The sequence below is a fragment of the Rana temporaria genome, chromosome 2 (genome assembly GCF_905171775.1).
Source record: "Rana temporaria chromosome 2, aRanTem1.1, whole genome shotgun sequence".
In the NCBI taxonomy this organism is placed as follows: domain Eukaryota; kingdom Metazoa; phylum Chordata; class Amphibia; order Anura; family Ranidae; genus Rana; species Rana temporaria.
In genome coordinates, this window is record NC_053490.1 from 369,858,896 (window position 1) to 369,881,199 (window position 22,304).

The 22,304-nt window shown below is 43.0% G+C and overlaps 1 protein-coding gene across 1 annotated transcript in view; it reads right to left on the reverse strand.

Annotated features, from left to right (window-relative positions):
- Positions 1 to 22,304, reverse strand: part of INAVA (innate immunity activator) — a 40,241-nt gene that overhangs the window by 5,645 nt on the left and 12,292 nt on the right. Inside the window, exons 2-7 of the mRNA XM_040337752.1 lie at positions 9,556 to 9,632; positions 6,785 to 6,909; positions 2,903 to 3,025; positions 929 to 1,130; positions 758 to 814; positions 465 to 654 (exon numbers count right to left, since the gene is read on the reverse strand). Of these exons, the coding sequence (XP_040193686.1) occupies positions 465 to 654; positions 758 to 814; positions 929 to 1,130; positions 2,903 to 3,025; positions 6,785 to 6,909; positions 9,556 to 9,610 (752 nt within the window). The 5' untranslated portion in view covers positions 9,611 to 9,632. The remainder of the gene's footprint in view (positions 1 to 464; positions 655 to 757; positions 815 to 928; positions 1,131 to 2,902; positions 3,026 to 6,784; positions 6,910 to 9,555; positions 9,633 to 22,304) is intronic.

The following is a 22,304-nucleotide window of genomic DNA, read 5'->3' on the forward strand; positions in this document are numbered from 1 at the left end:
CCACCAAAATTGACCGGGGCTGAAGCGGTTAACAGAACAAGCTGTCCAGCAAAAGTGACATATAGAGGACTGAGACGTCTTTTATTCATTTATATTTAATCTGTTAGTCAAGTCCATCTTAATCTGCTAGGGCATCAAATACTGCCCTATCTCAGATTGACAATGCTGCTGTCCAAAAGATGTGTCTGTCGCTCCTCCTTCCAGAGTGGAGACATCCAATATTAGTGGCAGGAGCACCCGGTGAAAAAAAAATATATATATATAAAAAGAGAACAAATGCAGCCACTACCTTTAAGTATTTGTAAGTTGCAATATAGTTTGGGTTTTTATTACACTTTAATATTATATTTTTTATGAAGCGTTATTCTTTTAGTGCTTCACAGTTGAGTATACTGCAAATGTATGACACAGAAATAGGAGGAGAACGCAGGAAATGCAAGGACCACTCTGTGTTGTTCCCTTACCTGCTATTGCCTTGGGAGTTGCATGACCTTCTCTGGTTTTTGTCATAAGGCAGGTCTAGGCTGGACTCCATCCAGGGGCTATTCTGTATTGGAGATTTGTCATTTTCATTTTCTGTCCTCATAAGGCACAATCCCTCTAAAGTCTGAGGTCGCATGGGCCTGTTGACTTGTACTCTTTGCAGACTGTCATCTTGGATGAACACAGATTAAGTTAAAGTTATTTGTATAAATAGATGGGGATGTATGTCAAAATAGTAATTACTCAGCTAAGTTATTCAATTCTTTTCATTTACCTTCCCCCAATGTTGCAACATCAGAAAGGGAACTGGATTCCGATGTACTGCTACTGTCTGAAAGAGAACAGATAAAAATACTTTAATTTTCTCTATTAGACCTTTCTTGTGTAAATGGCAAATTCTATTTTAGTTGTAGGTGGCAATATCTGTTTGTCTCTCTTCTCTTACCATCCGTATGCAGATTCTCTTGGCTTTGCTCTTGGACTAGTCTATTCTCCAGAAAACGAAGTTTTTGCTCTGATGTTTTCAGTGCCGCCTTCCTTTGCTGCCGAACTTGTCTAGAAACTGACTCTTCCATGTATAGACGACGTGCAGCCTCTGTTATCTGTCGTTGTAATGCCAGATCCCTTTCTAGATAGCCAAGTGGATCCTGAGAAAACCATCAGATGCGAGATGCTAAATAAACTGTACATTTTGTTTCATCATAAAACATCCTAGATACTGTACAAAACAGAAATTCTGTATACATGCAATAGTAAGGCCTCGTACACGAGGGGACATGTCCGATGAAAACGGTCCGTGGACCGGTTTCATCGGACATGTCTGTTTGGAGATTTCGGTCTGATGGTTGTACACACCATCAAACCAAAATACGCACGGACAGGATACGCGATGACGTGGCCGCGCCGTCGCCGCGACGATGACGCGGCGACGCGCGCGACCCTGGAAGGTCAATGCTTCCACGCATGCATCGAATCACTTCAACGCATGCGAGGGCTTTCGGTCGAGCGGACATGTTCAGTAAGTCGTACAGACGACCGAACATGTCCGACGGACAGGCTTCCAGCGGACATGTTTCTTAGCATGCTAAGAAACATTCGTCCGCTGGAAACCTGTCCGATCCGCCGGAAAATTGTCCGGTCGGCCGTACACACGACCGAACATGTCTGCTGAAACTGGTCCGCGGACCAGTTTCAGCAGACATGTTCGGTCGTGTGTACGAGGCCTTACATGTGTCACAGTACAGCAAATATTAAAAAACATGCATTATGTTATTTGTAATAGTGGAAGTGGTGCATTCTCATGACTCTAGAGCAGGGTTTCCCATCCAAGGTTCCTCCAGAGCAGGGTCTCCAAACTGCGGCCCAAGGGCCAGCCTTTATCTGTCCCTTGGGGCACTATTCGTCCCACTGATACCAACAACAGAGCACTTTTTCTACTACCAATACCAACGATGGGATACTATTCCTGCTACTAATTAGGGGCACTACTCCTCCTCCTATTGACCACCAACTCTGGGGCCATATTTATTCTCCCTGATGCTAGGCCTGGACATTTTCTGCCCCGCTTGGCACAATCTGGCCCTTCTAAAGTCTGAAGGACAATAAACTGGTCCTTTGATTGAAAAGTTTGGAGACCCCTGCTCCAGAGGTTGCCAGGGGTTCCTTGAACAAGGAGTCATTTTTGCCTCTCATATAAACTCCCACTGACACCATTGCAATGACCACAAGTGTAATGCCTCGTACACACGATCGGATTTCCATCGGACAAATCCGTGGAATTTTGTGCCAAGGGCGTTGACTGTGAACTTGTTCTGTATACAGATGGCAGAACTTTTTCAGTCAACATACACGAAACAAAGTGTTTTTTCAGCTCTTTAGCACACCCTTTGGGCAACTTCTGCTAATGTTGTGGTATGGTTAGCATTGGTTCGGAGCATGCGTGTTTGTACTTGTGCAGGATTAAAATTAACAATTTGTAATAACCTATTTTTGTTTATTTCTTCTTCTGGACATTTTGGGGTAAATTTAGCAAGAGAACCTCCAATACCTCTTTCTAGAATTAGAGCTTGTAAGAAAATCTGTCCCCATTCTGGCACAGCATGATGTCCAAATACAGATGGGCATTGCCCACTCTAGTTCAATAAGAACGGGTGCTCAATTAAAAAAAAAAAAAAGTAAAATCTTTATTGAAATTAATGTATTTATTACATATCATATTATAAGTTCCTTTTTTTTGTTGTCGTTTGCGCACCGGAACATAAGTACTTTTAGCAATGAGAGATTCAGCTTTTACCATGAATTTTGACCATTGCCATTTTGAAAAGTTACAATTTCACTATTTGCAAAGTCCTCGGGTGGGGCTGGAGCATGGAGAAAGGAATGTCCAAATGATGAAAACACAAAAACTGGTCCTGCTTACCTTCCCATGACAGTGAATTGTTCTTTCATCCAGTTTAAATAAAGCTCCAACTCTTCGCCGGACTTTTGGAGGCGTTTCCCCAGGCTTAAGGGGAAATTCCTTTGGCAGGACCCCTATCAATTCCTAATAAGAAATATAAAGAAAATTATTATTAAAATATTATTTCCAACTGCACCGGCAGGCCAGCATGTTCCAAGCTATTACAAATATGTCATTGTATTCTTTTATTTTTATATTCAGTGTGTTGAATGATATACAGTGGAACCTTGGTTTACGAGCAACGCGTTTAACAAGCGTTTTGAATAAGGAGCAATTTTTTTATTTTTTAATCCTGACCTGTTTGTGAGTGTTGTCTCGCAACACGAGCAGAATCCAAGCTAATGGGGTGTGCAGTGCCGCATTTGGCTAGAGGGGTGGGGGCGCCGGTGACACCGTCCTGAGCTGTTCGGAAATATTCAGAATCACTCAGAAATTCTTCATTCCCGAGTGTTTTCGAACCATTCTGAGGGTTTCCGAGATCAGCCGAGCTGTCCTCGAGTATTCCCGAGGCTCTCCGGTGCCCCCCACCTCTGGCCACATGCGGTATTGCATGCCATAAAATAACTAATTATCTTAATTTCCATTGACTTCTATGGGGAAACTTGCTTTGGATTACAAGCATTCTCCTTGAACAGATTATGCTCGTAATCCAAGGTTCCACTGTATACTTTATGTGGCACAAAATGCATGCATTAGTGAAGATTTTTTTTAGCAAGGGATTACATCCTATTTTTCTAATGATCCATTTTTGCACATTTAATTTCAGATGGGAATGTAAGTGTTTGTTATACACGATTCCCCCCCCCCCCCCCCCATTTTAACAATTTCAGGATTTTGGAAATAGATATTCCCTAAAAAGCGAAACTACTTAAAGGTGCGTCTCTTATGCCCTATAGATTTTACTCTGCCACCCCCCCTGTCTTTAATAACTGCAAACTGCAACTGTCAAGATGTCAGCAGAGACTTTCTTTGTATTACAGGAGTGACTGCATCCACTCCAGTGTAAAATTAACTAGTAGATAGTGGGCCAGATCCACATAGCGGATCGTAATTTTAGTCTGGCGTAGCGTATCGTAGTAACGCTACGCCGCCGCAACTTTGAGAGGCAAGTGCTGTATTCACAAAGCACTTGCCTCTAAAGTTACGGCGGCGTAGCGTAAATCTGCCGGCATAAGGGCGCGGAATTCAAATGTTAAAGATGTGGGCGTGTTTTATGTTAATTTTACTTGACCCGACGTAAACAATGTTTTTTTTTTAACGGCGCATGCGCCGTCCGTGGGGGTATCCCAGTGCACATGCTCGAAATTAACCGGCAACAAGCCAATGCTTACGACGTGAACGTCATTCTACGCAAAGCCCTATTCGCAAACGACTTACGCAAACGGCGTACAATTTTCAAAATTCGACGCGGGAACGACGTCCATACTTAACATAGGATACGCCTCATATAGCAGGGGTAACTATACGCCGAAAAAAGCCTTACGGAAGCAACGTAAAAAAATGCGCCGCCCGGACGTACGTTCGTGGATCGCCGTATCTAGCTAATTTGCATACACGACGCGGAAATCGACGGAAACGCCACCTAGCGGCCAGCGTAAATATGCACCTTAGATCCGACGGCGTACTAAGACGCACGCCAGTCGGATCTAGCCCAGCTTCAGGCGTATCTTGTTTTGTGGATACAAAACAAAGATACGCCGGAGCAAACTAGAAGTTACGCGGCGTATCAATAGATACGCCAGCGTAACTTCTTTGTGGATCTGGCCCAGTGTCTGTAACTGTCGTAAAGAAATATAACATAACAACAGTATTGTTACATTGTATTTACTTAGTTTAATGTATATGTAGATTAAAGGGATGGCCCTGTCTACATAAGCTTGCTTCAGCTAAAGTCATATCTAAAAAATAAAAATAAAACTTTATTAACCCTAAGACTCGGTTCACACTGGGGCGACTCATCAGGCGGCTCAGCCGCCTGACGAATCGCGTCCCATTCAATGCAATGGAACCGTTCTAATAGAAGCGACGCAAGTCGCTCCGACTTAGAAAAAGGTTCCTGCACGACTTCGGGGGTGGCTCGGGGCGACCTGCATTGACTTCTATACAGAAGTCGTTTTGCAAATCGCCTCTGAAGTCGTCCTCAGGACGACTTGCAGAGTCGCCCCCGAAGTCGTGCCGCTGGAGTGTGAACCGACTCTTAGTCAGCCCTATTTAAATCCTGCCTCCTATAGGCTATATTTCTGCTCTGTTTTCAATTTTTTCCGTATCACAAAAAATGCACAAAATGTAATTAAAAGCATCTTTATTTCATTTGTAAAAAAAACTTTGCATTGTGCCACTGTCTACTACAGTAGTGCTATAAAATGACAAGGGCATTGCCAGTCCACATGATGCTAGATTTTCACTGCTTAGAACAAATTAAAAGTAATTGTAATATTTAAATTTGGCTTTTGGCTGAGTGAAAGACCTTTCTGGAGTGGGGGTGTTAGTGGAATAATTCCAACTGTTATTAACATCTCAAAATCGTTCCTTGTTTTAGAGATCCTAATGTAATAAAAAAGGTATAACTGTAGATCGTCTCTAATTCTTTATCTTCCAATAACTTCCAATAAAATCCCTTCAAAACCATAAATATTATGCCGTGTATTTCCTTTGTATCAGTCTTAAATTGTATCAAATGAAAGTCTCCTTAGCCCTGGTTCACACTGTTCCGACATGAAAGTCACACGACTTCTGATCCGACTTTGCCCTGCAACTTTGATCAAACATAATGTGACTTTTTACACTCTATGGCATAGAAGTCGTATCAAAATCAGAGCAAAGTAGTGCATGAACCTTTTCTAAAGTCGGAGCAACTCGTGCCCGATCAGTTAAAGCAGCTCACATTGAATTTCACATGTCAACTGCAAGACAAAGGCATAATGAGCTCATTATGAATTACTTACCTCACATCCAAACCCCCGCAGCGGTCCTCGTACCCCCCTCCCGCCGGTGACATCTCTCCCAGGGGTTAGTTTCAGGTATCGTGGCTCTGGCGCTGTAATTGGCCGGAGCCGCGATGATGTAACTCCCTTTGCATGAGCGCAGGAGCCACCAGTAACGGCACACTGACATACGTGCCATTGCTTCAGCTTAGTGCGCATGTGCCGATGACAGGGGATATCTCCTAAACTGTGCAGGTTTAGGAGATATCCTGGGTAGCTACAGGTAAGCTTACCTGTAGCATAAAGTGGTTGTAAAAGGTTTACAACCACTTTGAGTAGTGCTATGCCCAACACCTGTGTTCAACCAATAAACTCACCAGAGATGAATGACCTTACTAGATATTCAGATCAAAGATCTATTTTTTCTAGATCTTTCCATCCATTCCCTTCCCACTGTCCATCCAATCCACTATTTTCCTCAGGTAATGTAAAAATAAATAAAACTCCACATAGTGTTGTACTGCTAAAAGCACCCAATTTAATTTAAAATCTAAAATGCTATTATACTCACATCTAATGTTGCTGTCACTGGCACCAGTTTGTTAAGCCATATTTATATCTGAGTCTCCCTTGAGAAAGTCCTCCGATGAAGAAACGTGTTGGACAGAGGGGCCTGAGCACACACTATCATTAGTCACTGCTGTCTAAGCAAAATGCCTGGGATCTTTTTCAGAGTCAGCGGGTGAGAGACGCCTGGTGGCAATCATTGTTTCCAGGAGCAGGAGGCTCAGATATGCATTGACTTAAACTGGTGCATGCCTGATGTGTCATATATAGCAATTAGTAAATGTGTTTAAAATATAAATATTTTTTTTTATCTGGATCAGTACAGATCTTTGAAGATCTCCAAGTGACTTACAGCCTCACGCAAGCAAATCTGACGTAGCTCATCCAGACAGCTTTGCATTTTCTTTTCCAGTGAACTTTGCTGAATGCGCATTGCTTGTGTCAACTCTTTACATGAAGTCAAGGGAGAGCTTGTAACTAAAAGATAAAAAACAAAAAAAACAAACACTTAAAATCATGTAAATAACAGACTGGGTAAAGAATGCAATAAAGGAATTAACCTAAAGGGTATAAAAAAAGTAATGGGAAGTGAAACCAAGTGTAGACTATCAAATCAAAGGAAAACTGGTAATAAAGCAAGTTTAACCAGTCACTGGTGTGTACATTGTTACTGTAATGTTCCTTCTGCAAGGAGAAGTTGGTGGTCACTTATAAAAGAGCTTGGAAAAAGGAAATCAACAATCACTTCTACTTCCTCTGACAGTTACAGATTTGTTCAAATGGAAATCTCAAAGGGTTCAAATAGTGTTTAAAGAGTACTAAAACGTTGGGAACTGGTGGTATTTGTTTGTCCACTGTGCATGTTTGCTGTGGCTATTAGGTCTTGCAATACAATAGAAATGCACATTACACAGTGTAGCTGGTTACTAACAGCTTGGAAGCTGTAAGTTAATGCTTAACAGATCTATCTCCTTAAATTCACAAGTCAAATTTCATTGTAAACTTTCTTTTAAGAATATTGGCTTCACAAAGCACTTACGCCGACGTATCTCGAGATACGCCGCGTAAGTGTAAGTATGCGCCGTCGTATCTATGCGCCGTGCCCATAAACTGAGATACGCCTGAAAATAGGCTTCATCCGACTGACGTAACTTTCCTACACCGTTGTATCGTGGGCGCATATTTACGCTGGGCGCATTTTCCGCTCCCATTGATTTTCTATACACATATGCAAATGAGGGAGATACGCCGATTCACGAACGTACTTGTGCCCGGCGCATAATATACGCGGTTTGCGTAAGTCGTACGTCCGGCGTAAAGTTTTTCCCCATATAGGAGGCGCAACTCATGCAAAAGGTATGGACCAGGGAACACAAGCCGTCGTATCTTTTGTCGTTTACGTTGTACGTGAATAGGGCTGGGCGTAGGTTACGTTTACGTCATAGGCAGTGATCCGTCGTATCTTAGGGAGTAGTTCCGACGTGATTCTGAGCATGCGCACAAGGATGCGGCCACGGGACGGTGCATGCGCCGTTCATTTTAAGTACTTTTATGGTGCTTGCCCCATCATTTGCATGGGGTCACACCTCATTAGCATGGCTCATGCCCACTTCCACCTACGCTGGCTTACGCCGAGGAAACCCAGCGTATCTTTAAGAGCGAGTGGGAGCAAGTGCTTGGTGAATCCAATGCTTGCCTCTGTGTGCTGCGTCGGCATAGCGTATATTAGATACGTTACGCCCGCATAAATATGCGCTGATGTATGTGAATCCGGCCATTTAGTTTTTTTAAATTGTTAGTGAGTCAAATCAACATTCGTTTTCATTCACAGTGATGCGAAAATTTAAAGGCGCAGGATGGAAACAAGCACATTCATTCCAAAATAAAATGTGAAAATGAAATAAAATTTCAAAAAGTTCAACTAAAACTCCCAAAATGATGCACACTCAGCAATTTATTTTTTTAGGGGTTAGGTGTCAGGATAAGGTTGTCCTTATCTGAAAACACTTTGCACCCATACATTAAGAAAATGCAAAGTGTCCTCTAAATGGCATGAAATCTAGAAGACCGCAAGGTTTATTGTAGTAGTATTCAATAGGCTGCACACATTGTGGCCCACATTTTAAGTCCCAATTAGGAAATGCAGGCTGCGATGTGGAGTCTGCAATAGTTCACAGATTTTGCTTTGCTTAAAGCAGCAGAAAGCTTTGTGATTTGGGGTGACAGATCACATGACTGACCTCTTCCTCCAGCTTTTTCTTTTGTTCACATCCCCATTCTTTTTAATTGCGTTTCCCAATTTTTGGATCCCTGAAGCCAGCATAGCACATTTGTACAGCGCTCTTCTGCGCTTTAAAAAAAGTGTAGTTTTTCTATGCATTATTGCCATACCAGTACCACTGTGCCCCTGCATGCATAGTGAATGTGAACTGTTGTGAAGTACGCTGACATGAATTTTGCACACCTTGCATTAGTCTACTGGTAAAGTAACTTGAATGACAAACTGCAGGTCAAGGTGCCCAAAATGTTTTTTTCGGAATGTACTGTGATGCAACACATGGGTGTGAACCAATAGCAGCTGGCCCGAGTGGCCGGCGGCCAACGGCTCTGCATCCTCTCATCCATCGGCGGCTTCCAGCGTACGGCTCCCCCCTCCTCCCAAGGTCCAATAGGATCACCTGTCCTTTCAGGTCAAAACCTGCTTCCTGATTGGCCGGGAGGAGGATCAGTGTTACAGTGTGGATCAGTGTGTTGTAACACACCTGGGTGGGCTCCATTTGCATTCACTGCGCTCTGAGCCCACCCTATTTTAAAGCCTACTTTGAACACCCCCCGCCATTGTATTTCATGCATCCGGTATCCTGCAAGGGGCCGGATGCATGGATAGGGGGAGGTGGCAATCGATAGGTGGGGCTGTGCCCGTGCGCCCTTAATGGATGGGCCGCCCCTGGTGTGAACATTCGGTTGAAAAAGTATTTTCCTATTTACTTGTATTTGACTACATGACAACACAATTGGTATAAAAGAGGTGAGGTTTAGGCATTTATGACCAGCAGAAGTCTATACGAGATCTCCTAGATTTGTTGGATTTGGTTTTCCATACATTTAAATGTGTGTAGTCACCTGGTTGGATGATATAGTCCATTTCTCTGTCATTTGGGTCTTCCTGGATTCCCATGGCAAATGTTTTTTTGGAATTTCTAGGAAGAAACAATTAAGAAAAAAAATATTTGTAAGGCAGACCACAGAGAAATATCACATACTGTATATATAGATTCTGTATACTAGAAAAAGTGCCCATTCAATCCACTGGAGGGATAAAATTCTCAGAATTCAATATGTGTAAAGAATTTTTTTAGAAATAAGCGTGTAAGCAGGTTGAAATGCTGGTTAGCGATATAGCTGATGTCCCAGCCAGCAGGAAAGTAGTTAACCGGTTTCCTGCACTCTCTACTGAGCTTTGCCTCTCTCCCATGCCAATAATAAAAGGGGGGCTTTGCTCAGCCAGACAGTCTGCATGGGAGAGAAAATACTGACAGGACCAGAGAGATCCTCGCCTGCCTTTAAGAACCTTCCAAATGTAGGGGGATTACTGGGCCCTGCAGTCTTCCCTGAAGAATAACATCTCTGGAGACCTGCCACTGTGGACTCTGTATGGACTCTTGCCTGTGCAAGTACAATGGAGCAGCCACAAGTCTGTGTTAAGGATTATTTTAGGGAAAAGACTTGCACTTTGCTTTGGAACTGTTATGCAGAGAGCTTCCAGTAAAGCTTTTAAAACTTTGTCCTGGCCTGATCTGAAGTTAGTTAACTTAGTTAAAGGGGTGCATGGTGGTAATGGCATATGGAAGAACAGGGCCTGTAATGCACATATATGGGGTGAAGTGGTGACATGCCATTGCTAGGGGCAACAAATACAAAAATACAAGAGAACGATGATAGGACAGTGGGAGAGTGGTACCGTCAGGGGTGAAGAAAGCGGTTGGTGCTCCAGCAATCAGGACCAGACCCACGTGGCAGACATCCTAGGGACCTAGCCATATGGCATGGGAGAGAAAAGAGTTTGTCCAGCGGAACCCCATTCTGTCACTTGGAGATAGGTCAGAGTCAAGCTGGACTGGTGGAATGGCACACTGCTCTGTAGTGTCTCCTTCATATTGTTGCATCTTAAGCAGGTGTATATATCGTGGGATGAGAGACACCTGTATACAGCTTCAGGTTATGAAACACACACTAGGGTATACGGTTTGCTTATAAGTTGGGGTGCTTTCCCTAATGTTGATGCCACATGATCACTGCGCCGTTTGGTCTGGTCGCCGTTGGCGAGCATGTACACCAGAGAGTCTGGAGGAAGGTGAAGTATGAGAGAGTAAAAAGGCCCCCATGTGCACCAGGAAAGTTGGACCTGCCCACACTGCATTGGTGAACAGCTGAGAAAAGGTTGCCTTAATGATTACTTATGGAGTTTTGTAGCCATAACCATGTTTAATTTTAATATCTTTGGCCTGTAGCATGTTGTAGTCCCAAACTTCTGTTGCTGAAGCTGGAAGAGTGACAGCATTTAGCTGGGGAACAATAAGGAGAGTAAGGCCTAAATCCAGTGATGGAAGGGATAGTGAAAAAGAAACAAGGGGGGTTAGAACACTCTAATAAAATAATTGTGTGGCTTGAAAAAATACATACATAACTTACCAACTAAATAGATAAATAAAAATGTTGTGCCACGAGTTGCAAGCACCTTAAAGTGATTGTAAACCTCTAAAATTAAAAATGAACAAAGCATAGCCCTCTATAGTGTGTACATCTGCCAGAGAATCCCAGGAGATGGCACTATCCCCTCTTCAGCACACAGAGGGTGTTTGACAGCCTTAGCTGTGCCTGTTTCCCTAAGATTGTGTAGAGGGGGTGTCCATCCCCTCCACTCAGGTCTCAGATTACAATGAGCTCTCCTCTCTTTGCTGTATAGTGCGACATGAGATTCCCGCCCCCTGCCTTCTGAAGCTCAAAGATGATGTGAAAAATGTGTGCCTTAGGAGGCTGTAAATGAGAGAAGACTGCAAATAAACAGGTACATTTTGGGGTTTATAACCACTTTTAATCAGATATGTTCTTATGTGTCCAAACACCCATGATCCCTGAACAGAGGTGTATTTTTTTTCTTCCTAGAAACAGTGAACAGCTTTCTGATCTCTGGGTAAAGTCTCCCCATCTGCTTTTCACACCTTACTACTGGGCAAGCTCTGTAAATGATGTTGTCAAAAAGGAATAGTGAGACATTGTAGATAGAAGAGAATATGCTTTTTTGGTGATCAAGGGGTCCCGGACAAAGAAACAGACCCTGCATCAAGTCAACTGGAGGTGTCTTTTACAGTAGTTTATTTATTTACACCAGTCACAGGTCTAGTTAGTACAAACCAGAAGGAAAGTTGCATTATTTAAATACAACAGAGCCTGTATGTGCTGTGAGCATACCACCCCTTACTGGTAACCTCTTCAGTGTTCTGCTAGAGCCTCCCTGAATATCTTATGCAAATACTTACTTTCTTAAAGTCAGTATTTACAAACACTTATGCACCCCCACAACCACAGGACATCACTCTTGGCCGGCAATAGGCCAAGCAAGGCACTGATCATTGCATTGTGGGATAGGGAAGGGAGGTGGCTGTTTTTCTTGTAAGTCAGGTTTTGTTGTGGGGCCCTGGTATTGCATTGATCCCAAGAGGGTTATACAAGCACTAGTCAATCTAAGGAGAATCAAAAAGTAGCTCCAAGCAGATTTGAAATGCACATAAAAAGCTAATATTTGTTTTGCCTCGTACACACAACCGTTTTTTCTGACGGGAAAACTGCTATAAGAGCTTTTCGTTTAGAATCCCGGCTGTGTGTATGCTCCATCGCAGTTTTTCCGACGGGAAAACTGCCAGACAAAGAAAAAAAAAAAAAGAGCAGGATCTCTTTTTTGCCCATCAGGAAAAAATCCTGGTGGGAAAACAATTTGTCTGTATGCTTTGCTCGGTAACAATTCGACGCATGCTCAGAAGCATTGAACTTAATTTTCTTGGCTCGTCGCAGTCTTTTACGTCACCGCGTTCTTGGCAGTCAAAAGTTCACCGAACTTTTCTGTGACCGTGTGTATACACAAGGCAGGCTTCCGTCGGGAAAAACATTGTTTTTTCGTGCAACGGGAAAACCAGTCGTGTGTATGGGGTATTTGAACCGCTTTTGGTCCAGCCGTATGGTAACCTTGAGAAAGGTAGGCTGCATTCCATCAAATATTGGTCTCAATAAATTTATAAATATCTTATATTGTGCTAGTGCCTCTTCAAAAACTTCATGTATTACAACAATCATGTTCTAGGAAAATACAACATTAACATTTCAAAGGGTGTGATAACCTGGTTTTAAGCACTACACAATGTACAAGGGAAATCAACTGAGCTTGATACATTTATACAACACAAGTTAATAAACCAGAAAAAAAAATGCAAGTGGTTTACTTGATGTTTGTCCTCTTTGCATGCTCTTTCTGTTGCAACAATCTTTCTGTGCCCTACAGCATTGGGGGCAGTGAGGTTAAATCCAGTCTATACAATTAGCCATGATAAGTCCCTTCTTCGAAACACTCTGTATTCCTAGGATGTATGCATTTTAATGGTATGAAGAAAATCTTCTAAATAAATAAGCTGCCTTAACACAATGCACATCAATGTTTAACACAACACACGTTAATTCACATTAAACTGAACTGAACGCACTACAATGTTATGGTGTTAAGCAGGCCACTGAGGGGGTAGGAGATGTTACTTTTTCACTAGATGCATGGAGTGGGAATCACATTTACTTTTTAATCTCTTAAACTCTCCCCTACTGAATGCCTATCAGTGCCAATCATAACAGTCTTGTCTTTCAGCAGATTTGTATGGATTCTTTTTTGATGTCTCCTGCTCTTGATCATCGTACTTAGGGTGGCCATAGACAGATCAAAATTCAGCCAGTTCAGTAGGAATATCAAATTAATAATAATATGTATGGCCTCTGCAGTTCAACAGAAGTTAATCTACTTACTGACTTCTGTTCAACAGCCCTGTTGGAAAAAAGGCACTCAATCAAAACGGCTGCCATACTGATCTGTTCTAATAGTAATACTGCGTAGACGCGACCATTTTTTATGACGACAAAACTGCATTTTTTTAGATTGGTTGTGAAAAACAGTCGTGTGTATGCTCCATAGCATTTTTCTCGACGAGAAAACTGCCCGCAAAAAAATTAGAACCTGCTCTATTTTTTCACGTTCTTTTTCTCGTCGTGTAAATCTCTCGTGTGTATGCTTTTCCGAGGGGGAAAAAACGTGCATTGTCAGAATCAAGTATGCAACCCAAAAGCAGCCCAAAGGGTGGCGCCATTTGAAAGGAAGTTCCCCTTTATAGTCCCGTCGTATGTCACCGCGCTTTGCTCGACTGTTTTTTTTCATGAACGTGTCTATGCAAGGCAGAAAAAAGGTCCGTGTGTACAAGGCACAAGAGGAGCCTTCTAGCTCTCAGAATACAATCGCGCAGCAGGAAGGATTTCCCCAATCTGGTTTACGATCCGGATTCTTATATAGGTTTTATATTATGTTGGTATTAGGTTAATTTTGAATTTTGGGTAATGCTAGAGAAAGTGGTATAATATTTGTATTTTGGTAGTTTGATTTTCTGTTATTTTTCAATCTGTGTAATTCTATGTAGTATTTTAATAGGATGGTATGGTTTTATAGATTATGGTATTCATTAAAATTTTATTTGGTATTAATTGCTGTTATTGGTCATTTTATTGTGTCATGTTTGCATTTGTTATTGTGATTTTATGTTGTCTACATTGACTATAACTGTATCTTGGTAATTTTGCTTTGGGATTATTAAAGTATTCTAAATCCACCTCGAATGTGTGGGTGAAATCAGTCCAGTTTTTCTTTTCCGTTTAGCTCGCTGGCTGAACGAAAAAAAAAAAAAAACAACATGGACGGCCAGCTTGCATGTGAATGGCGGGAACTCTGCGTGGTTGGAAGACAATATTTTGGAAGACACATTTACCAACTTATTTGATTATTTACCTCAATTATTTCTGAAAGTAGGAAATCTTAAGAGGCAATAAGCATACAATACAAGACAAGACACTGTATAGAAATCTATTAATACAATTCTCAAATGTTTCTGTAAAAGTTCTCCTGCTTGTACAAAACCACTTGAGATTTGGCTTTGACAATCTGCATCTGACATCCTCAGCGTAGACTATGAAGAATCATTGGTGTGTGGTAGTAACTCCCCTCTGAATATTGGCTTGGGTTATAACCAGAGCAATGAGAAACAGGTTATGGTGGGTGGGCCAAAAAGGATCACAAAGCCCTTCACTGAACCACCAGAGCTTTAGAACAAAAACAATTTTTTACTTCCATGTCTCCTCTTTTTGTGGATAGTGGAAAGAACCTCAACCTAAAGGGATATTAAAACCTTGTTTTTTTAAATAATAAACATGTTATACTTACCTGCTCTGTACAATGGTTTTGCACAAAGTAGCCCTCATCGTCTCGGGTCTCATGCTGTCGCTCCTAGCTCCTTCCTCCTGCCGAGTGCAGCTTGCAGTGGGGGCACCCAAACAGGCACTCTACAGACCACAGCGCTTTGTGTCCATTCACTCCGGCGGCCCTCCTTCTACTGTGTGATTCACAGCAGTGGGAGCCAGTGGCAAGGCTCTCGTAGACATTGTTGGATCGAGAGGGGGCTCAGGTACGTATTAGAAGGGGCTGCTGCACACATGAGTTTTTTTACATTCACAATGCCTTTACAACCACTTAAACCGTACTTTCTTATTGTTCAATAAACCCAACTCCATAGAAGCCATTGTTTCCATGCACTTCAGTGATGGCGACCAACAAACCTGAAACAGCTTTATACAATTTAGAATGAAAGATATGTATCTATGTTGAAAAGGAGTGGTTACAACATAGTTACAAAGTAGGCGATGTTGAAAAAAGATACAAGTCCATCCTATAGGTGTGATTTTATGTCAGTATTACATTATATATCCCTGTATGTTGTGGTCTTAATGAACAGTGGCCCCAGAGGTATTAAAGAATGATTTGCATGGCTCCATCCACTATCCAAAAATGAGGAATAAGCCCTCTGAATTTTGGGATAATTGGGTGAAACCTCAGAGCTCTGAACCGAAAATGCTGCATTCTACTGTATATAGAGCACTGTTATAAATAAAGTGCACAAAAGGTATAAGGATATGATCTCATTCATGTAACACGCTTACAGTATTTGCTCAATACTAGGGTCAGAATGTATGTGGAGTACTGCCTGGGGAAATACACGTATCACAGGAATTTCACTTTTGGTTATCAGTCATCTTGTTCTTGTAAATACTTCTGGAGGGCTTGTTGACAGGAAGTGTACCGTTTATCATAGATCGATGATCCCTGTTCCAGATAGATGAAGACATAATATATGGATAGTCTGGGTTCATATGAAACTATTTTACCATAAGGGCAGCATCATGTAGACCTAAACCACAGCCAATGTCTTATTAATTGTATAACCTTAATACAGTAAAACCTTGGATTGCGAGCAGAATTCGTTCCGGAAGCATGCTTGTAATCCAAAGCACTTGTATATCAAAGCAAATTTTCCCATAAGAAATAATGAAAACTGAAATGATTCGTTCCACCACCATTTATTCATAGGTCTTTCAGTTTATAGTCCATATAAAAAGATTATAGCAATGTGATAGGTTGTGTAACCATAAAATGTCCATCCACAAATGGCAGCCTCCACAAGGGGATTAGAAGCAAAATCCAGCAGGAGCTACAGAGTAAAAAAGAGAAGAGAGGCGCCTCTAAGTGTAGCAATATGGTTCATTGAATGAAGGTACAACATTTAGCAACTCCCATGGTTGATGAGGCACATCTAAGTATGCAGTCATCCGGGGTAAAGCGATCCACACAGACCATTCTCCTCACTGCCGCTATCAGTCTGCAATCATGACCGGGAAGAGTACCCTCCAGTAGAGCGATCTGTAAGCAAGGCTTGAACTGCTCGTAAAAGGGACGACATCAATGGCGATGAAGAGAATGGTCTATGTGGACAGCTTTACCCCAGATGCCTGCATACTTAGATGTGCCTGTTTTAATCATCAACCATCCGAGTTTCTAAATGTTGTACCTTCATTAAATGTAACCATATTGCTACACTTAGAGGTGCCTCTCTTCTCTTTTATACTCGGTTGTGACTTGACGCTACTCGAATATCAAGACATCGCTTGTATATCAAGTTAAAATGTATTTAAAAATTTAGCTTGTCTTGCACAACGCTCTCAAACCAAGTTACTCTCCAACCAAGGTTTTACTGTATGTCGATATGTACCTTAATACGTCTGGCTATATTCAGTTCAAATTAAATGTAAAAGGCCATGATGAATAATCAGAAGCAGTCATTAATTTGAATGCAAAAATTAATGGGACCTACAGAATCCTCAATCATCTAAAGAGTCAGAGTGCACATGTTTGATCGGCTCATCTATCAAAAAGTAAGTTAACAGGTGTGGCAGAGCGAGGCTCTGTCCCTATAAAAATGGGGTTAAAGTGAGCATAGAGTGTCTGCATATTGGCGGACTGCAGAGCTACAGAGCGTAGATTTGAAACAGAGAAAACTGCTCTGTCAGCTTTCTCTGGATCTTGCTATTTCTGGATGGGGCTCTGTAGTTTGGAGATCCGTCAGAGTCTTGGGTGGGACGGGATCTTCAACCCTGTGTCGGGATCTTGAGGACAGCCAGCAGGACCAGGTGCACACAGCCCATATAACAAGGGTCTAGTGAGAGCAGAAAGGGGGAGGCAGGGATGTATTCTGGCCTAGGCCGACAAGGCCCAGGCCTAGGGCGGCACTTTGCGGGGGGCGGCCGACCGGTTGCGATTTTGCTGGGTCTGGTATGAGGGCCTGTTGGCCATTATTCATTACTATTCCCAGGGACGGAGCCATTAGGAAGTGCCTAACCTGCTATTCTCTAGGCCTTATTGACCGCCACAATGTCCCTCTCTGTCCGCCACCCACGGCGTCCCTCTGTCCGCCACCCACGGCGTCCCTCTGTCCGCCACCCACGGCATCCCTCTGTCCGCCACCCACGGCATCCCTCTGTCCATCACCCACGGCATCCCTCTGTCCTCTTCCCATGAATATGACAGGGCGGGTCTTAAAGAAGAAGGGGTGGGTCATATTTAAATTAGGGGGTGCGCAAGTTTAGTCAGGCCTAGGGCAGCACAAAACCTAAATACACCTCTGGGGGGAGGAAGGTGGAGTTGGAGCAGTGGCTGCTAGTGAGTGTCTCTGTTTGAAGATAGATGCTGTGTGCATTAAGAAGTTCAAAGCTGTGTGCGTTGAAGGGCTTGAAGCTGTGTGCGTCCAAGGAGCCAGAAGCTGTGTGCATTGAGGGGCTTGAAGCTGTGTGTGTTTAAGGAGCCCAAAGACTGTATGCATCCAAGACCTGGAAAATCTGGTGGTTTGAGGGACCAGTACCTATAGCAGCAGTGCTGTTGAAGAGTAACCAGGTGGGCTTACATTTTCACAGTTTTGTTTGAATGACGTCTAAACCCCTGCGTGGGATTCTTAAGTGGACACGACCGGGATTCCCGACGGGAAAAGATCCGTCGGAAATCCCGTGGAGAAAAACGAGAACCTGCTCGGTAACATTTCCCCCGTACACACAAGAGGTTTTCCCGTCGGGAAAACTCAGATGAGAGCTTTGGTCAGGAATCCCGACCATGTGTATGCTCCATGGCAGTTTTTCCCATAGGAAAACTGCCAAAAACTGCCTGGAAAAGGTCCACCGGGAATGGTTCTCTTTTTTTTGTCTGGCGGTTTTTGGGCAGTTTTCCCGTCGGAAAAACTTTGAGGAGCATACACACGGCCGGGCTTCCCAGCCAAAAGCTCTCCTCGCAGTGTTCCCGTCTGGGAAACCCGGCCCTGGGTACGGGGCATTAGACGTACATCTAAAAAGACACAACATACAGGGATATGGGAAATCATTATAGATACTGATACACATACACCTTCACAGGTTAAACTGGATGGACTATTGTCTTTTTTTCAGCCTTACCGACTATGTAACTATGTTTGCATGTAGTTTTCATTTTGGAAAGTCCATTCATTCCAAAATCGAATGGGGAAAAAGCAATCAGAATTTTGAAGTACTTTTGAACTACATTCATCATCAAATGTACTGAGATACTAGTGTATGGACAGCTTAAGGTCAGTCATACAGGTTATTGCTAAGCCATCAGTATAGATTTCCCCATCCATGCTAAAAACAGTGAAGATGGATGAATCTCCCCTGTTGGTTGTTGCATTCTCATAAAATACCTGAACAGTGACTGCCAAGAACTTCTGCACAGCTTCTTTCATTTTTTTTATTTGAAGTTTGTCGAGCCAAGTGGTGCTAACAGGGCCACCCCACCATTTTGGATTTTGGCCAATTCAGCAGGAATGAAAATTTGAGCCATGTATGGCTGGCATAATGGTAAACTTCCATGGTTTGCGCTCTTTGGGTTTGTTAAATATATAATTAAAATAATTTTGTTATAAATATATGATTGAAAGCATTTTGTTATATGTGTTGAAGTACAAATAAAAATACCTATTGATCATTTCCAAAGTCCAAAGCTGTTCTGTGTCCTGCGCTCACTTCCTATGTTATCTGAAGGAGACCTCCCAGCTTTTATCTTGCACTGCAGGCATTCAGTAATCAATACTAGCCAACTGGGCACGGCTGACACAAAGTCTTGCAATTTCAGTCCAAAAAAAACATGCTGTTATTATTCCACAACAGGTTTTTGTTTTGTTTTTCAGATTATTTATCACTCTTGTTCCGAGACCAATTTGTTGTTAAAATCTGCATATTAGCTATAGAATAAAAAAAGTTGCAGTTGTAATTTTTTTAAAATGGTTTGCTCCAAATTTGTGCGTATATCGTAACTATATTTTAGTGGCCTGCGAGTCATGCTGCTGATTTTAGGCTGTTGTGTGAAACCAATAAAAAAAAGTATTGAACGGAAAACTATATTTTTATACATATTTTCTGAAAAAGTGGTTAGGCCAGCCAGATATCTTTTACATTAAATCACAGAGCCTGCTAATGGAATCTTAAACAAGCGCAAGCTTGTTTTTAACTATTTGTCATGACTTTTGGTACATGTTATTTGGGGAAAATGGGATTAAAGGACGATGCTTGGAGAAATGTGAATTTTTTCAATTTTGCCCTAAACGTTTTTTTTATAAACATTTGCTGTACAAACATCACAGCAGTCACATAACCATCACATATAATCCCAGTAATGCGTTTGATAGGTTTAGTATTATCCTTTAGGAACAGAAGTCTATGAGGTAGAAAAATCCAAGTTTATTAAAAACACCTACTTCTAAATGAGTGAGCCAGGGTTACCTGCTGCAGTATATGACCAGTTGAAGACACACTGAAATTAGACTGACCTTGTTACTCCCTATTGCAACGTCTGCTTTTCACTATGTAACTTCCGATTATGTTCTTTTATGATAAGCTCATTTAAAATTCTCGGGTTTGTCTCACCTTTACTATCCCTTTGCATTGGTTTTCGTATCACCTTAAACCCCTTAGCATGGGTACATATATGTAAATAATCCCTAGTTAAAAAAAAATACAAGGGAGTTACAGTACAGAGAGCATCATTTGTTGCCTGGTATGGATTGGGGGGGACCCCACGCTGTTTTTTTTCTGACTTTTCTATTGCCGTGATTTTGTTTACGTTTCAGCTCTCAGAGGGGAAGCCCACTGATAGTTGATGAGTCATCGGTTCGTAAGGATGCGGTGGCCGACTTCCTGGCCCACTCCTTGGCCCACTCCTTAAAGCGGTTCTCCACCCTAAAGTGGAGTCCCGCTGATCAGAACCCTCCCCCCCTCCGGTGTCACATTTGACACCTTTCAGGGGGGACGGGCATTCCGTCACATCCCGTCGCCCCCCCCGTTGTGTGCTGGGAACACTCGGCTCCCAGCACACAGCGGGAGCCAATCGGCGGGCGTGGCGCGACTCGTGCATGCGCCGTAGGGAACCGGGCAGTGAAGCCGCAGCGCTTCACTTCCTGGTTCCCTCAGCGTGGATGGCGGGGGGAGCAGCAGAGAGACGAGCGATCGCTCATCCTCTGCTGTGATCGGCGCTGGATTCCAGGACAGGCAAGTGTTCTAATATTAAAAGTCAGCAGCTGTAGTATTTGTAGCTGCTGGCTTTTAATATTATTTTCCCATGGCACATCCGCTTTAAAGCGGAGCTCCACCCTAAAGTGGAACTCCCGCTGATCGGAACCCTCCCCCCTCCGGTGTCACATTTGACACCTTTCAGGGGGGAGGGGGGTGCAGATAGGTATTTGCACCCACTTCCGGCCACGCAGTCTCGGGTAAACTGCGGGCATGACGTCACAACCCCCTCCCCCCCCTGTTGTGTTCTGGGAACACTCGGCTCCCAGAACACAGCGGGAGCCAATCGGCAGGTGAAGCACGACTCGCGCATGCGCCGTAGGGAACCGCGCAGTGAAGCCGGAGCGCTTCACTTCCTGGTTCCCTCACCTTGGATGCCGGGGGGGGGGGGGGCAGCAGAGTGACGAGCGGTCGCTCGTGCTCTGCTGAGGACGGCGCTGGACTCCAGGACAGGCAAGTGTCCTAATATTAAAAGTCAGCAGCTGCAGTATTTGTAGCTGCTGGCTTTTAATTTTTTTTTTTTCAGCGGACATCCGCTTTAACAACCAGCTATTCTCTTCACACATAATTCGAATTGGTGGATCATTTTTCAACTGATCCGAAATAGAATCGTTTCGAAAATTTGGAATTTGTTAGAAAACTAAAAGGAAACAAATTTCAAAGAAATTCATTACTGTTTCATTGTGAGATTTGGATACACCTGAATCTCCGAATAACCAATTTTTTTTCCAGGCACAAAAATTCTCATTTAAATATATTCATTAGCAATGATTAAAAAGGAAAATTTATTATCATACTTACCGTAATTTTCCTTTCCTGATGGACTCCATGGCAGCCTACGTGTGGGTTAATCCCGCCTCCTCTCCATTGATAGGACCTCATACCCATAAAGATTTACTCACCGCCCAGTACTGGTGTTCCGTAACTATCCCGACTCCATTATTTCAGGGTGGGAACTCCGTCTGCCATGGAGTCCATCAGGAAAGGAAAATTACGGTAAGTATGATAATAAATTTTCCTTTTTCCTGACTGACTCCATGGCAGCCTACGTGTGGGAAATAACTAGCCAGACCACACGGGTGGGTATGCTGAACAAAAAATAAATTTTAATTTGTCCCGTCAACTGACAAAACTGATAAACCAAAATTCACAGAGGAAAGAGATGCAGGCTCAACACAGTAATGAGACATAAAGGTATGTATAGAAGACCAAGAGGCCGCTCTGCAGATGACATCTGGAGCCACATGACGAGCTGCCGCCCAGGAAGCTGCCATCCCTCTGGTAGAGTGAGCTGTCACCGCTTGCGGGGGAGCCAAGCCCTTCGCCCTGTACGCCTGCTGAATTGTCTGAACGATCCAGGCCGCGATTGTTCTGGCAGAAGCCTTTTTCCCCTTGTTACTGCCTGAGTGCAGGATGAACAAATGATCTGAACGTCTAAAGGGGGACGTCATCTGGATGTATTCAGAAAGGATCTTGCCCATGTCTAGAGGGTGAGTCTCATTGGAATCCGAAGACCTGAAGGTAGGAAGGACAACTTCTTGATTCTCATGAAAGACAGAAGAAACTTTCGGATTTGAACCCAGCATGGGTATCAAAACCACCCGATCCGGGAAGAA